Source organism: Notamacropus eugenii, chromosome 3 (assembly GCF_028372415.1).
Source record: "Notamacropus eugenii isolate mMacEug1 chromosome 3, mMacEug1.pri_v2, whole genome shotgun sequence".
NCBI lineage: Eukaryota > Metazoa > Chordata > Mammalia > Diprotodontia > Macropodidae > Notamacropus > Notamacropus eugenii.
The window spans coordinates 56494174-56512384 of NC_092874.1; the positions used below are offsets into that span (position 1 = coordinate 56494174).

An 18211-nucleotide genomic window follows, 5' to 3' on the forward strand; every position below is an offset into this window, starting at 1 on the left:
TCCCATGTTTACATCTCTAGCATATGGGCAGATATATTAAGAAGCACTTCAAATTGCTTTTCATTCATTCATTTTCACTATGTTATGTATGAGGAAACTGAGGCACAAGGAAGAAATTATTTGCTCATACGAGTCAGAGGCAGAATTCAAACTTAGAATGTTCCTGCCTCCAATCTCAGAGTTTTAACATTCTGTTTTCTCTGCTCCATCATGATTCCTGACCTTGAGTCAGAGAACCTGGGTTTAAACCTTGTCTTTGAGAAGATGACTGTGGAAAAGTCACTTAAGATTTCACTGGATCTGTTTCCTCTACTGTAAAATGATAGGGTTATACTAAATCACATGGAAAGAATATGACTGAAATGACCCTAAAATTAGCTAACAAAAACGCACGCCACAAAATGAAGACGTATATATTGTGATTTTTGAAAAGGCCCATGAGTTATGAGATGTTTCAGAAAAAATTGAATGAAGTTTACACCAAGATCTCAACTTAATAAGGCCACATTTGGCATCTGTATGCTTGAAGTCTTATAAGAAAAAACAAATCATCTAAATATCTTACCTTGGCAAAAAAGACGGTGAGGTGAGTTTCACTGCCCACAATCCAAATTGGGAACTTTGGCGATTTCAAGTAAGAACCAACCTAGGGTAAATTTAGCAAAACAAAAATAACAGGTCAGCTAGCATGTAATTACACAAAATTCTCAAATACTTTCATTAAGAAAGAAGTTTGGATACTCTGTAGGTTTCGGTACACATAACCCGGCTGATAATACATCACTACTCTGTATTTAATCAGCAATATGGAGGAAACAAGGGAACCTCAACGAGAAAGAGCCAGAATGGCTCTGAGAGACAATCTCTCTCTAAGCTGAAAAGTTAGCCAGGAAGCTACACCTTGAATTTCAGCACAATATCATTTGCAAAGCACCTCAAAACTTAGAATCCCACCAGTGACAAGCAGTGTGATGATGGATGATTCTTCTGTTACTGCATGGAGACCCTAAAATGCAGAACTCAGGTCATCAAGACCCTTGTAGTAATGGATTCATCATGAATATGAACATCTCTATAAAAATAAAGTCTGCAGAATACCTTACAGTGTACTACAATTTCAACTATTATAAACAAGAAGTAACTAAATCAAAATGTTTTAAAATGTTACTCTTACAATGCAAGTTTGTGACAAAGAAGCACGAAATCATATTTCATGTCTATACAGTGCTTTATATTTTACAGAATGCTCCCATATGTCCCATTTCATTGGCTCCTCAAGCCAATTCCAGCTATGAGATAGTAGATCTGATTATTAAAATGGGGATGCTGCAATTGCCATTTTAAAGAGAAGTGAATGGAGGCCAACTGTTCAAATGATCTGCCCATGCTGATAGCGACTGAGCTAGACCCACAATGCAGATGTCCTTATGCTTAGACCCCAATACTTTCTCCAGTCAATCAGTCAGATAGCAAACATTTATTAATAAGCACCTACTAGGTGCCAAGTCCTGTGCTCAGTGCTAGTGACACAAAGAAAGGCCAAAGACAGACCCTGCCCTTGAGGAGCTCACAGTTTAATGGGGATGACAACATGCAAACAAGTGTGTACCAATAAGCTACACACAGAAAAAACAGGGAATAATCAACAGGGGGAGGCATGAGACTTAAGAGGTACCGGGAAAAGCTTCCCGCAAAGGTAGGATTTCAGGGCAGCTGGAACATAGGAATATAGAGCAAGAGCACTGCAGGGCTAGGGGCACAGCCAGTAAAAATACCTGGAAGCAGAAGAGGGAGTGTCTTCTTCATGGAACAGTCAGGAGGCCAGGGTCATAAGATCAAAGAGTATGTGGGGGAAGAGGGTGTAAGCTGTAAGAAGACTGGAAAGGTAGGTTGAGGGGTAGGAATTATGAAGGGCTTTGAATGCCAACCAAATAGGTTTTTATATTTGATCACGGAGGTGATAGGTACCATTGGGTTTACTGATTATGGAAGTGACATGGTCAGAACTGTGCTTAAGAATGATCACTTTGCACCCTTTGTCCCAGCATTACCACTTCTAGAGCTGTATCCCAAAGAGATCATACAAATGAGAAAAGGATACGTATGTACAAAAATATTTATAGCAACTTTTTGTGTTGGCCAAGAATTGCAAATTGAGGGGATGTCCATCAATTGGGGAATGGCTGAACAAGTCGTGGTATATGAATGTAATGGAATATTATTGTGCTATAAGAAATGATGAACAGGAAGACTTCAGAAAAACCTGGAAAGACTTATATGAAATGGTACTGAGTGAAAGGAGCAGAACCAGGAGAATATTATACACAGTAACAGCCACAGTGTGCAAGGGCTGTTTCTGATAAAACGAATGGTAGTATTTGACACCTTTCGCTCAATCCCCCCTTCTACCAGTCCGATACTTTTTCCTTTGAGTTCCTGTGATATTCCTCTCATATGGTTCTCATGCTGTCTGTCTGACCGTTCCCTCTTAGGCTACTTTGTTAATTCCACAATCCATCAAATGCTCTCTATGTGACAGTCACTGTACTAAATTCTGGGGATACAAAGCAAAAGCAAAAGTCATCCTTGTCTTTAAGCTTACATTCTTTACATTCATCCCCAACTCTGAGGTATGCCCCAAGATTATATGCTGGGCCCTCTCCTTTCTTCTTTCTCTCTATACTTTTACAAGGTGATCTTATCAACTCACATGGGTTCAAATCATATTGTATATATTTAGTTTTGGTTTCCCTTCTGGTCTCACATCACTAATTCAAAATGTTTGTCTCAAGCAAAACTCACTGTTTTTTATCCTACCCCACTCTATCTTTGGAACTTTCCTATCACTACTAGATGCTCAGCCTAGGTAACTGCAACCTTGGCCACCCCAGACAACAGATTATTTGCAAAATATTGCTTCTATCTACACAACATCTCTCACATACTCCATCCCTCCTCACTTCTTACATAGCTATCACCCAAGTCAAGTTCTTACTACCTCTTGGCTAAACTATTATAATAACCTCCTAACTAGTCCCTCTGCCTCTGTTCTCTACCTTCTCCAATCTATGCTCTACACAGACATCAAAGTAATTTTTCTAAAAAGCCTAATCATAGTACCCCATTAATTATCAGTGGCTCCCGATGGCATCTAGGAACAAAAATAAACTTCTGTTTGGAAATGAAAGGCCTTTACAATTTGGCTCCTTAGCATCTTTTCCCAGCCTTCCTACACATTACAGAATCCTTCTCATGATCTGCAACCCAGCTCCACTGACCTATTTACTATGGCACCCCCTGGACCCCACCCCTCTCCCTAGGCTTTTGTGCTGGCTCCTCCCTAACCCTGAAACACTTTTCTTCCTTGCCTCCAGCTTACAGTCTGATGGGGAAGAAAACGTGCATGCAATCATGGCCCGATGAGATACATACGGGATAAATCAGAGATAAGAGATGAGGGCAAGGACTAGCATTAAGGGAGGCTGGAAATGGCCCCTGGTGGATGTGGGATATTCACTGGGGTCTGAAAAAAGCCAATAAATGGAGATGAGGAGAAAAATATTCCATACACGGGGGAAGAGCCAGTGTCCATGGATCAAATAATATGTGGTGGGGAGTAAGGTACAAGACTGGAAAATTAGGTGGGAGTCAGGTTAGGGAGGGCTTTGAAGGTCAAAAAGAGGGTTTCTTATTTGATCCTCAAGATGAAAGAAAACCAATAGATCTAACTGAATGGGGGAAGAGGGCAGTGGGAAGTAGTCAGACCTGCGTTTTAGAAAGATCAATTTGATAGCTTTAGTGGGAGATAGACTAGGGTGGCTGAGGCAAGGATAACAACCAAAAGGCAATTGTTCTATTCCAAGCAGGAGGTGACGAAGGCCTCTACCAGGATGGTGGAAATGTCAGAGAAGAGAAGGGGTACTTATGAGAGATACGACAAAGGTAAAAGCCATAGGACTTGGCAACAAACTGAATATGGGGGAAGAGGGTAAGGATTACAGTAGAAAAAGATGATATTTAGGTTGCGAACCTGAGCAACTAGCAGGTTAGTGGTGTCTCAACAGTAATAAGGAAGATCAACAGTCAATAGACAATTATTAAGCACCCACTATGTGCTAGGCACTGTGCTATGAACTAGTGATACAAATATGAAAAAAATGACAGCCTCTAGACCTTATAATGAAATGAGAGAAGACAATGCTCAAAAGGAAGCCAAAAAGGACAGGGAGGTAAGGAAGAAAATATGTGTATGTGTGTTCATCCTTCGTTGCTGAAGAAGACCATGATGTCAGAGAAATAATGACTTGACTTGCACTTGACTTTGTTTTGAGTGAGGGAAGGCTGTGCAGGTCACCAGCCTCACTTCTCCTCCAGATTCCATCTGAATCCAGTGACCAGATATTCACCAGGATGACTGGAGATGACTCAGGATGAGGCAATTGGGGTTAAATGACTTGCTCAAGGTCACAAAGCTAGTGAGTGTCAAGTGTCTGAGGTGAGATTTGAACTCAGGTCCTCCTGACTCCTTCACTGGTGCTCTACCCACTGCACCACCTAGCTGCCTCCAAGGAAGAAAATAGAAGATATATGAAGTGCCCTGCATGGTGAAGAGGTCAGGGAAATTCCACAGTAGCATAGCCAGATGAGAAATGAGATGTCTGAGCTGAGCTCTCTCCTAAATGAAGGTTTGAAGTTTGTGGCCCAACCCTCTAATTAGAGAAGCAGGAAGTAATGATAAGGTAAAGTACTAAGGCTGATAAGATGTTATAGGAAGATAAGATTGAGAAAAGATAGTAAGTACAGTTTTAGACATGCTGAGTTGAAGATGTCCATGGGACATCCAGTTCAAGATGTCCGACAAAGAGATGTGTCTAGGACTGCATAAGTAAATCCAAGAAGCAAAGAGATAACTGAATTCATGGAAACTGCTGAGATCATGAAGTGAAACAGTTATAAAGGCAGAAGAGAAATGGACCAGGAGAAAGCCTTGAACATAACCTTGATGAAGATGCAGCAAGTGAAACAGGGGTAGTCAGACAGGTAAGAAAACCAGGAAAGAATATGTCATAGAAACCTAGAGAGATGAAAGTATCCAGGAGAAGAGGGTGACTGGCAGTGTCAAAGACTGGAGAGGTCAAGAAGAACACAGATTTAGAAAAAGTCATTCCATTTGGCAATTAAGAGATCACGAATAACCCTGGAGAGAGCAATGCCAGTTGAATGACTAGGAATTCAAAATGTGGAAAGTAAAGGGGAAAAGAGGTGGAGGCAGCGATTGTACTTGGCCTTCTCATGGACTTTTTAGCCTCAAAAACAATGAGACATGGAATAATAGGCTAATGGGAACGGATGGATCAAATAATAGTTTTTTGAGGATGGAGGAGATATGGGCAAGTATGCAGGCAACAGGAAAGCAGCTGGTAGACAGGGAGAGACTGAAGATAAATGACAGAGTGAGAATGACAGGGGGCAATCTACTGGAGATGATGGGATAGAATGGGATCACTTGTGTATGTAGAGAGGTTCTGCATTGGCAAGAACAAGAGCTTTATGTTCAAGTGAGAGAGGGACAAAAGAGAAGATGGTTGTAGAAGGCAGAGGTGTAATCCTGGGCAAGTCACTTAACCACTATCTGCCTCAGTTTCCTCCTCTGTAAAAAATGATATAATGATAAAAGCACCTGCCACCCCACATTGTTGTGAAAATAAAATGAGAAAATGTAAAGTGTTTATAAAACTTTAAAGACCTATAGTTATTACTATTTTTAATGACATTATTATTGTTACTATTATTATGTAAGTTGAGAAAGGGAAAAGAGAGTTCTTGGTAAATGGTCTCAATTTTTTCAGTGAAATATAAGGCAAGTTTCTTAGATGAGTTGTGGGTAGGGATGGGGGAAGGGCTTGAAAAAGAAAAAGCCACTGTGGTGAGTGTGATAGAGTCAATTAGGCTAGCCTTGCTTGCAGTGAGAGCCTAGCAGAGATTGTTCCACGAGTCTGTGGTGGATCTAGTCAGTAGGATTTCATGATTTTCTCTAGCAAAATGTTTCCCTTCAAGTCTCAGCTCAGCCAACTTCTTCATGAAGCCTGCCCAGATCCACAACCCGCCCTCCCTTCCCTTGCTTTCTCTCCCATAATACTTTATGCTCCTTGTTATATAATATATCAATACTTTTATGCGTTTTATACATATTGTTTCCGTGAGGTTCTTGAGGGAAGAGGCTGTTTCATTTTTACCTCGATAAGGCCTATTAACCTCGCACATAGTAACAACTTAAAAATACGACTGCTATAAATAATGGTAAAGGCTCAATTAAGCAAAAAAAAAATTGTAAATCATATAGTAAGTTCTCATTCCCCAATAAATGCTGAATTATTGCAAAGTTAAGAAAAAAAGGACTAGTAATCCATTTGCAAAAAAAAAATAAATAGTTTAGGGGAGTATTATAAACCAATGTAACAGCTCTTGCTTTTTACTAATGAATAATAATAGTTCAAAATGACATTCAGTGTTAACATGGTCTCCAGAATCCATTTCTCTTGGCTGCCAAATCATTAGAAAAAGGACAGGGAAATGTCCAAATTTAATTAAATTAGCCCAAATCCCCCAATGTTCTTGACCCTAACCTCCTAAGCAGCTGGGTGCAGAACAGATATAACTGACTTTAAACAGTATATCTTCAGCAATTTACAGATATGAAATAATACAGCTGCTGCTAACATATTAGAGTCATATTTAAACAGGATACAAAAATAGCAGTCAAAAAAAGCAAAATTATTCTTCATTAATATCCATAGAGAAGGTAGTCATATTAATCAATGGCTGAAAAAGACTATATATTTGGAAAATATCAAAATTCTGATCAAATGAAAAATCCATTTTTACAACATTACAGTTAGCATCATCATGACAACCAACCTTACATATCACTAGATTTCATATAAAAGCACAGAGTCAAAACAAGCTGGAGAAAAGAACCTGTGTTTTCTTGTCCTTCAAATCCATATTCATCCTTCTATACTGATTTTAAAAAATAATTCAGATTTAAACATATTTCACTTAAGTCACTAGTAATTAAGTTTCATAACTGATTAACATTTTTTCATTGTGGTTACAAAATCTTCAAAAAACCCAGGAAGTGTTAATTGAGGTGGATTCTTCTCTATGCTTGGTTTTCTGTATAGACTACAGAATCATAAGAGACATGGTCCTACCTGCCAAAGAGCTTATGATCTAACTGGCAAAACTAACACGCATTGTATAATAAGGAAAACCCCTACAGTATATGTGTTAACAATGAAAAACAAAAATAATGTATGCTGTTGAAAAAACGCTCAACCCTCACATACGTACCTAACTGGCACCTTCCACATGAGAACCTACCAACTCAAGGTTGATAAGTAGTGCACCAAAATCATCTGGTCATAATTGCACCTAGAATTAATTTAATAAACTAATGACACTCACTGTTACTAACAGACTGCCAGTGGTTAATTTTAAGAAAGCAAAATTTAGAGGCTCAAGTGGATTGAACAGACTTTTGTGGCCTCACATGGGAATCCAACAATGTTCTATGATAGTATCCTTAGGGGAAAATGAATCACAAATAGGCTAAGCATCCCTAGAAACCTTCAAACGATTTTCACATGGTATAATCCCAAAGCTTTCAATTTTCCTGGTCAATATACTCTACTCTGCATGCTGTTCAACTTATCAATGTCCTTTTAAACAATGGTATATAATATTTTACATGTGGTCTGATAAGGTAAGAAGAGGTAGCAATAAGTTCCCTTGTCACTAAGAATGTGCCTCTATCTCATTAGCACACGTTCCTTGAGAGGAGGAATTATTTTCATTTTTGTTTGTGTCCTCAGAGTCTGGCAGAGTACATGGCATGGGCTTGGAAATTAATAATCACATACTGAGAGACTCATGCTAAGCCTTCAGATTCCCCAACTACAAACGAAGAATTTATATAAATATTTTTAGATTTGCAAGATTCTGGTAGCCTATATTCAGGTTCAAGGTTAGTATTTTATAATGGTGCATATGAAGCTAAAAGCAGCAAGAGAGAGGGAGAAGGACAGGCCAAGTGCTGTACCCCTGGGACCTACAAAATATTACAACTACTAGGAGAAAGCTCTCAGTGCACTGGGTGGAACTGTTATAGGCATTTTTGCAAAGATATCGAAAAAAATTCACAATGGATAATAAATCAGAGAATGTACAATTTCCTCAGGGGAGGGAGTGTTCATATTGGGTAGATCCAACAGCAACTACCCTGCACTGTCAGATTTTCAATCAAAAATCTGAGGAAAGATTCTAGTAGCCAGTCAGCACTCTTATTTTGTTACCTCTCTTATCCTTTCTTTGGCAGTAAAATTCTGTGAATTTAATTTTTGAATGCTGAAAATATCTATTTTCTGGAGCCATGTTCTCTAGAGGTTTACATTTATGTAAGTGTCATTTCTTTGTTTGGGGAAGGGACAGGTTCAGGAAAAATCTTTTGTCTATTTCAGGTCCTTGATGATGGTGGGATTTTATAATAAGAATAACGTCGTACTGAGCTCCCTGCCCTCCTGCTTGCTGCCCCTTTGGGTCATATTCTGTTAGGTCATATTGCCTATGGTCATCAATAAGATAAAGGGACATCTTTCTTAAATGTTAATAAACCTTATAACAGTTACTTCCTCCGAATAAATTAGAGTTTGCACTCTGGACGCCATTTGGACCTTTCCCACCCAGCTCACACTGACTAACTCTCAGCTCTGGTTTTTGTAGTTGGCAAAGATAAAAGTCAGAATTTCCTATTTTAGCCAATTCTTTTTTCTTTTCTTCATAAAGTAATACTACCACCACTAATTTTAGATTTTGCTTTGGGGAGAAATATGAAAGCTCTGAACTTGAACTCGACTCCTCTTGAAGGCTAGCAATTTACAGCAGGACAAAGTGCGTTTGTCTTCATGAGATAAATCTACATACAGGCACTAACTCAGTTGTTATCTTCAGAAACTTAGACCAGCATATGTTTAGAGTCACTAATGGCCAGCCCTTGAACCTACAATATACTCTCAACATATCCACTAGCAACAGAATACACTCTAAGGTAGGTGAATATTGAAAAAATTACATTAAAGTTATTAATACAAATGTAGTATTAAAAAAAATCAATTTACCTTACAATATCTTAAAGATTCCATTAATGTTAAAAAGCCTACAGTTGCTTGTTTATGTATGCCAAGAAGTTCTGTTTAAAAGAAAAGAAAAGGTTATTTTATTACAATAAAGATGCAAAACATTTTCTCACTTTGGCTTAAAGCTAACAGTCTATTCTCTAATAAGGTTATAATTCTTATCTCTTAGTAACACTTCTATTAGGTCATACAGAATACCTATTTGTTATCATATGCCATTGACTCAAATTTGGCATGTGTAAAAGGAAAGGAAAGAAGCCAATATAATGGGATACTTAAGGACATAAATATTATATGTATATATATGTATACGTATGTGTGTGTATGTGTGCATATATTTATTTAGATTTTTAGTGCTACCCTAGCTTCACATACAATTCATTCAGATGACAGCAAATTCATTATTGGAAATAACAGCAGACTATAATCTTAAAGCTGGAAAGGATTTTAGAGGTCATCTAATTCAACCCTCTCATTTTAGAGGAGGGTCTGACCCCCAAGAGGTGAAGTCACTTGACAAGATCACACAGTTAAGTAAAGTAGCCAAAATGACAGTTCAATGTATATTCCCCGGCTCCTAATTCACTGCTCTAACTACTATGGGGGCTCAAACTATGTAAATTTTCCAATTTAGGTATAAATACTAAACAAAGATATTTACAAAAACTTCCCAAGAGTAAGACGCTTTTTATTAAATGCCTCTGAAATCCAGCAAACTATTGAGAATTGATAAAAACTTTAATTACTATTCATGTGAATACTAATGTAGTTTGGTCCTTATTTCTTTTTATCATTACCAACAAACATTACCATGATTTTCCACTGTGTACTTGCACATTACCAAAACTGAGGGCATACATTGTAACATAATAAATACTGCTATACTTAGCAAATATAATAAAACCTCACTAATTCAAAAACAAACAAGGAGAATATAATTTTGAATTAATGAAAAGCTTGAATTATGAACCTTACTTGAAAAATTTATTCTATCAAAAATAGTTCTCCAGAAATGCTGTTTACACAATTAACTGAGATTCTGCATTGTGTACGAGTTGAACAATATCTTTGGGTGCTGAAAAAGCATTCTAATAATAATTTATAAAGAGTAGAAAGGTAAATATCAATCCTTCTCCTATCTAAATTTTACTAATTCTAAATTAATACAATCAAAACTGAAAAGCTTTTTAACTTCCTGAAGACTACTTGAGTTTTAATATCTTAATTTTCAGTGTCAATATCTCCCCCCCAAATCCATTTTAAATTATGATGCAAAGTGGCTAAAATATTTTTACATTCTTATCGAAAGCCAGGTAGTAAAAGTCATTTCATTTGACAGAGTTTCCTAAATTTGTAAGTAGAGCAAATGCAAATCTGCATACTATTCTAGCAGGGTTTGCCAAATCATAAGCTTTTCTGAAGATAAGGGTCAAAATTTCTCATTGTAATTGTCTTGATGATCAAATAAACAGAATTCAAATTAGATTCAAAATACTTTAACTCATCTATACAAAATCAGGCATTTAAAAAAAAAAACATTTATTACCCAAGAATAATGTCATTTAAAATGAGACAGCATTCAACCTTCCTAATCTAATAAAATAGGATAATGAAGGGAGTAGTAAGGGACACTGAGCAGCATAACGGAAAAAAGTATTGGCTGAGGGGTTAGGAGACCTGGAATTTGGTCTTATGTGTATTACTGACTAGCTACTTGACTTTGCCCAAAGTATAACTTCTGTGGGGTTCAGTTTTCTAATCTGTAAAATGAGAGGTTTAGAATAAATCATCTCATTGTAGATAAAAACTCCATGATTCCCAAAGGGTACATTCCAAGGACAACCTCCATGTCTCTGTTTCACAAACAGTTACAAATATTTATTACATCTCATTAAGATATTAAATATAATCAAGTGAGAAACTAATTTCTTTTTATAAAAAATGTGTTTATTAAAATAACTTTCTATTTTCTGGAACAATAGTCAATTTCCAAGTTCTCAAATAACTGCAGAAAAATCACATAATCTTATCTGACCAAAACATCAATGATACAACCACTAAAGTTCTAGAAACTTCAAGGATACCCAGCTAGGCAGTATTAAGGTCAGTGCTGAAATTCAGATTTTAAAAAAATGATATATTGGTAACTTCATATTTTGAATTCACAAGACCAATTTAGTTTAAACCCACATAGCAGGATATGTACAGTAAAAATAACCTTCTTAGTTCATAATGACTTTTAGGCAATTTAAAAAGTTTATAGATGAAACTGAAGGTAGGTAGAAAAGTTCTCATTTCTTTTAAAGGAAATATTTAAGTTTTCGGAAAGCAGGTTACCTTCTCCCCACATACCTACACCAACAAAATCCTGAAATTCTACCAGATGGAATAACAATCAAAAAATTTAATCAAAAGCTAAAGTAATTTCTTCTACAGAAAGTCAGCTAACGCTTCCCACTGCCAGCAAAGCCTGCATCAGCATACGTAATCTCCGAGTTCAGACCAGAGATAACAATGGATACACGTAGTCTATAAAACTATCAGCAATGGTAGGAATGGGAGTGCTGGGCACAGGCCATTGGGTTCAGGGGCTCGAGGAGGGCTCTGAAGACTCCATACTGTGAACTTCACACACAAACACAAACACTTAGATGAAATTAAGCAAGAACTCAATATGAAATGAAGGCCCATGAGGAAAGAATTAGAAAGAGAATAAGCAGTTTAGAAGAGAAAGTGTCAATCTTCCACAAGAAAAGGAATCCTTGAAAACTCAAAGAGGTCAAACAGAGACCAATGATTCTATGAAAAAAGAAGACAATTTAGAACAAAATTAAAAGCCTGAAAAAAAATAAGGTAAGTTATAACAAAAGCAGACTGGAAAAAAGATTGAGATAATTCAAAAATCATGGACCTCCCTGAAGACCATGATTCAAAAACAAAAACCTAAACACTATATTTCAAGATTGCTTAAACGAAAATGTCCAACTCTATTACAATCAGAGGTCAGATACATAAAGAACCCATTGGTCATTTTGGAAAGAAATCCCAAAAGGAAAATCCTTAGGAATGAAACAGCTAAAATCAGAGCCCACAATCAAAGAAAAAAATACAGCAAACATACAGAAAGAAGCAGTTCAAGTATCACGGAACTATATTTAGGATCAAATAAAAACTGTCAGCTTCTACTATAAATTAGGTATCTTGGAATACAATGTTCCAAAAGGCAAAATATATAGATTTACAATCAAGAATATTTTAGCCTGCAAAGATGAGCATAATCTTAGAATGGAAAAAAATGAATCTTTGAATAGAGGCTTTTCAAGTATTCTTGATGGGAAGATCACAGTTGAGTAGAAATTCTGAAATACAAATAAGAGAAACCTAGAAAGAAGTAACCCAGAGAAACCTAGAAAGGCAAATTTATTTGAACAAAAAGAAGGTACTGTATGATGATGTAATGCTAACATTACAACAACAAGTTTTAAAAGGTTTGAAATGATATTGAGGGAGTTAAGGATGAAAAACGCAAATCCTAGGGGGAGAGTAAGTCTGTTTTGGAGGTCTTAGAAGAAGAAAGAGAAGAAAAGGAGGAATATACCAACACAGAAATAAAGGAGGGGGTGGAACTGGCTATTTCTCACAATTAGAGTGTTTGTGAAGAATATACAAACAAAGAAGAAGAGATGGGTGGAATGGACATCAATAAACTTTAGTCTTATCTAAAATAGATAAAGGAGGGTTGAACACACTCACAGTTTAGTGCAGAAATACATCAAAGTCCATTTTTCCAGTTTCTCAGGCTGTTATAATACTCTGCTCCACATTCTATTTTACAATCTCCACTCCAACTCCCCCATACCAATTCCCACTGATTTTTATCTTCACCATATCTCTTGTATATGCTCTCTCCTCTCCAATCTCACACAGCTACCACCTGTTGAGGTCCACATCACCTCACAACTAGACTGTTGCAGTAGCTTGATGGTTGGGCTCCCTGCCTGAAGTTCTTCCTCACCATGCTATTACTAGGCTGTCACAGAGACTTTCCTAAATGACAGGTATGAGCATGTCAGTTCCTCAGCACCTGACCCTTTTACTTAACAAATGCAGGTCTGTTGCCCAGTTTGATGCTTTATATGTGGAAATTACCACTTAAATCATGCTACTTTTTAAAAACCATGTACAACTCTCACTTGCAAGGAAAAATGGAGTTGATGTGACATTGTTAATATTCATTCAACACAACACAGATATTTCAAATGCTAACAAACTTATCCTAATTCTAAAGACCTTGGCTAATTCCAAAGTTGTGATTTTTACAAATACTGAATATTTTTGTAAAGTTGACAGTGTTGTAGTGGTATTCTTTTAGGGGTGTGTGTGTGTGCTCCCCTCCAAGATACTTATTTAATAACAATTATAAAAACAATCCATTACATAGTTTAGGAAATTCTAACAACTGTGACTGAAATGGAGAGTTAATGCTCTATGGGCTATGTGTGTGCTTTTTAAAAAATTCGCAGAAAGACTCACTAAATCCAAGCCATATTTGTCAATAATGTATGTGACAATGCTCATTTGAATGAAGACCTGCAGTGAGGTAGAGCCCATTCTGGAGGCAGGTCACTTTTGATTGGCTTTAATTTTTCGCAAGTTTCATTTCCCACTATGCTTCAGTTTTCTTCCTTGCACCTTTCACCCCCTGTCCTTACCCTTGTCCTCTGATGTCCAGAACAAGCCTAATGCTCTCTCCTTCAAATACATGAAAACAGCTACTATGTCCCTGTTACACTTTATCTTCTCTAGTCTAAACATCCCTAGTTCTTTCTAAAGATTAGAGCACAAAACTGGATTCATAATGCCGGAAGCCCTCTACTGGGTACGCCTCAGCTTATCTGAGTTTTTTCTTAAAATATGTCATCTAAATCTGAAAACAATACTCAGAAAGTGGTCTAACTAGGGCAGAGTGTAGGACTACTGTCTTACTAGTCATTCATACCATGTCTCTCTTAATGCAGTCTAAGATTTCATCAGGGTTTTTGTTTTTGTTACTATATCATACTTTTGACATACGTGAAGCTTTGTAGTCTACGAACACCCCCAAATGTTTTTCAAATGAAGTGTTATATAGTCATAATTCCTATACCCTATACTTATAAAATTTATTTTTTAACTTGTATAAAGCTTTAATTTGTCTTTATTAAATTTCATCTTAATTAATTTGTTTTGGGCAAATACAAATCAGCATTCCAGACAAGATCTTACCTATAATAAGAGCTATGATTAAAGGCTTTCAAGGCCTATTTCCTCTTATCCCATTTTCTTCAAAATATTTATAATCCTATTTTTAAAGTCTTCTGGCTCATATTTTGAAACTCAACTAATGATATCAACATCATCTTGTAATCTCAATATATGTAGGATTTCTTTCAGTCACATTTTTCATTAAAACTAGTACACACTCAAAAAAAAAATGTTGCATATGGAGATCTTTCACATTCTAAGTTATTCAATGGTAGGAAAGGTGTGCTTCCTGGATTGTACACTCTTGTAGTAGTATCATATTTCAAAAATCTGAAACACCTATCACAATAAAGAGCAGACTCCCTCCAACAGTACAGAATGAAACCCACCCAAGCCTGTTCATGATGTATAACTCTTGCTCATATCTTCCTATCTATCCATCTACTCATAAACTCCTATCTACTCATCATGGAAGCTTTCTTCTTAGTTTGAACATTACATACCAGTGCATCACAGTATGGGTCCACCTACTCTCCCTTATTCTTGATAAATGGCTGCTCAAACTCCTTTGTATTGGCCATCTTTTATGATATTTCTTGCACAATCATTAGTAATATGTTGAAGTCTATTTTTGACAAACACATAAATCTCACCATTGCCCTTGAGAAGATGCACAATTCCTTAGAAATGATGGTATTCTATGAACAACAACTGTGTAACTAAAAGAATAGTTCTGTTAAAAGATGGGTTTCTGTTTCAAGGAGCTTGGAGTCACTGAAAATGCTATGTAATTTTCCAAATGCAATCTAGCCATAGATGGTCAGTCCAACAAAAAGGCCCATACCACAGCACTATGGAGGAAAAGATGCTGATAGTTCTGGCACCTCCTACCCAGTTCCAAGTCACAAAGGGAGGGTCTGTGTCCTGGAGTAGTATTCCTGGAGAGGGGGCAGCCATAGGCCCTAGACTATTTATCAGTAGGGAGCAAGTTCAGAAGTAAGAAACAGTGACGTGACCCCTCCCCTTCTCCCAGAAACAGAGCAAAGTCTCAGTTCCAACTTCTAGCTCGATCTGAAGTCCAAAGAAGAATAACCAGGACAAGAATTCCAGACTAAAGCAGATCTGGCAGTTCTATCACTTAGGATCAGCAGAGTTTCCCAGATGGCTGACAGCAGCTGAGTCCTGTCGTGTCTACTGTCACTGAGCTCTAAACCCACGTTGGGAACTTGCAGAGCTCAGATCTGAGTGGGAGCAATCAGACTTTATCCTGGAGCAGAGCACTTTGGGAGCTCTGAAAGCTTATGGATCCCGATTCTGAGCTGTATCTTACATTCTAGAATAATACAATACATAATACCCCAAGAAAATAGTAAAAGTATCAGCCCAGGTCATTCCTTCAGACATGTGTAGAGCCTAACAAAGTGATGAGGCTTGAAGTCAAAGGATGGAAGAATGAGCAAACAAAAACAGAACCCCATGATGAAAAGCTATTATGGTGACTGGGATGTTCAAGATACACAAAGAGAAGAAAATGACTACAAAATACCTATATGCAAAGCCTCAAAGCAAAACACAAGATGGGCATACATTCAATTTAATTTCCCAGAAAAAATGAAGCAAGAATTTAAAAAAGGAGATAAATATGCTTTTATAAATGAATTGAGAGCATTAGAGGGGAAAGAAAAACAACAGAAAAGAAATAAGAGCTGTGGAAAAAAGAAATGGAAAGGGAGTTATTAACAGGTTGGCAGAAGAGGTACAAAACCTTGTCTCAGCAACAAACTATCTGAGTTAGATGGCTCAAAATGAAGCCAATGACTCCAAGAGACAACAAAAAATATCAAAATAAAGTGAAAGGAGTGAAAAAATTGAAGAAAAATGTCAGGTATCATCTCAAAGCACAAACAATTTACCTGGAACAGAGACTGAAGAGAAAAAGAATCGAGAATCAATGGACTACTTGAATATCATGACCAAAATAAAATAAAATAAACAGCCTAGATGTATTTCAAGAAATCTTAAAGGAAAATTGCTTGGGTCCCTTAAGAACAGAGAACTAAGTACACTGGTCACCTCCTGAAAGAATCACTCCCAGGAACATTAGTACTAAAATTCGGAGTGTCTAGGTCAAAGAAAAAATACTACAAGCAGTCAGAAAGAAAGAATTTAAGTAGTGAAGAGCTAGTCACTATCACACACAATTTAGCAGCCACTGCTATAAAGGAGTAAAGAGTTCGCTATTAGTGAAAGCAAAGGATACAGACTTAGAGCAAAGAATAATTTATCCATCAAAACTGAATATAAACCTACTACAAGGAAAAAAAAATAGACCTTTAATGAAATAGAAGACTTCCAAGCATTTCTCGTGGAATAATCAGATCTGTTAGAAATTCTGAAGTTCAAATGCAAGAGTGAAGATGAACATAAAAAAGATCAACAGAAATGGAAAAGCTTAAGAGATTAAATAAGGATGAACTGCTCACACTCAAATATGGAAAGATGTACATGTGTCCCTTTTGAACGCCAGCATCATGAGGGGACACAAGAGAGTTAGACAAGGCTTAGGACTGGTTCTGTAAAGTCTTGTTGATCTTAAGAAAAGAAAGGAAAGAGAGAGGAAAAGAAATACATTAGGGAAGAAGCACAGGGAAAGGAAAAGGAAAGTTAAGGAAAATGATCTTACGTAATGAGGGGACACAAGTACACATTTACACAAACAACCAGGAAGGGACTGGAGAAGTAGCTGGCACTTGGACCTCACTCTTACCTAAACTGGTCAGAGGAAGGAAGAATTACATATACACACATTTGTGTGTGTATATGTACATACATATACACATTTGGGTACAGAAATATATTTCACTAAACAAGGAAATAGGAGAGGAAATAAGGGGGAATTAGTATGAACTGAAACAAACTAACTCAGGATGTAGAAAAAGAGGTGTTTTTTTTGAGGCAGCAAAGGATGAGGATTTGAAGGGTGTACTCATCAAGTAGGGAATAGATGAATAAGCTATGGTATATGAATGTAATAGAATACTGTTGTTCTGTAAAAAAGGATAAAAAGTTTAGTTTCAGAGAAACTTTGGAAGACTTTCATGAACTGATGCAGAGTGAAGTGAATAGAATGAGGAAGACAATTTATACAATGACAACAATATGTGAAGACAAACAACTTTGAGAAAAACAGGAACTCTCTTCAGCAAAATGAGCACGATTCCAGACGACATAAGACGAAATATGCTAACCATCCTCCTGAGAGGTGAAGCATTCAGAATGCAAAATGGGACATACATGTTTTTGCACATAAATTTGAAATTTGTTTTGCTTGAAAATAGATGCTTTTAACAAAGGAATTTGTTTTTCTATTATTCTCATTTGGTGGAGGGGAAATTGGCTGGATTGAGAGGGAAAGAAGTCACTTTTTTCTAAGAAAAAAAGTATAATTTAACAAAATGAATGGAAAGAATGTAAATGATAAAAGTTAAGAGCATCTTAATGTAACAAGATTTATACCTTGATAAATGCTACCTTAAGAAAGTTTTTTCCCTTTTCCTTCTTATAAAACAATGTTTATCTGACATAAAAACTAATATCCATTCCTGTCTGCAAGTCTTTTTATATGAAGAGAAGTAAAAATTATTTTCACTTATTTATTTGAACCAGAAAATTTTTTCTAAGCAATGAAATGGGTCAAATAAACATGCAGGCCATGGTTTTCTAAGTCCTTAGAACACTTCAAACCAAAACTGTTTAAATGTTTAAAATGTTAA

The 18211-nt window shown here is 36.7% G+C and overlaps 1 protein-coding gene across 4 annotated transcripts in view; it reads right to left on the reverse strand.

Annotated features, from left to right (window-relative positions):
* Window positions 1–18211, reverse strand: part of MINDY3 (MINDY lysine 48 deubiquitinase 3) — a 98628-nt gene that overhangs the window by 49365 nt on the left and 31052 nt on the right. For all 4 annotated transcript variants that reach the window (XM_072651618.1, XM_072651616.1, XM_072651617.1 and 1 more), the window contains 2 exons: window positions 9177–9247; window positions 566–646 (listed from right to left, as the gene is read on the reverse strand). In XM_072651618.1, coding sequence (XP_072507719.1) covers window positions 566–646; window positions 9177–9247 — 152 coding nt within the window. The remainder of the gene's footprint in view (window positions 1–565; window positions 647–9176; window positions 9248–18211) is intronic.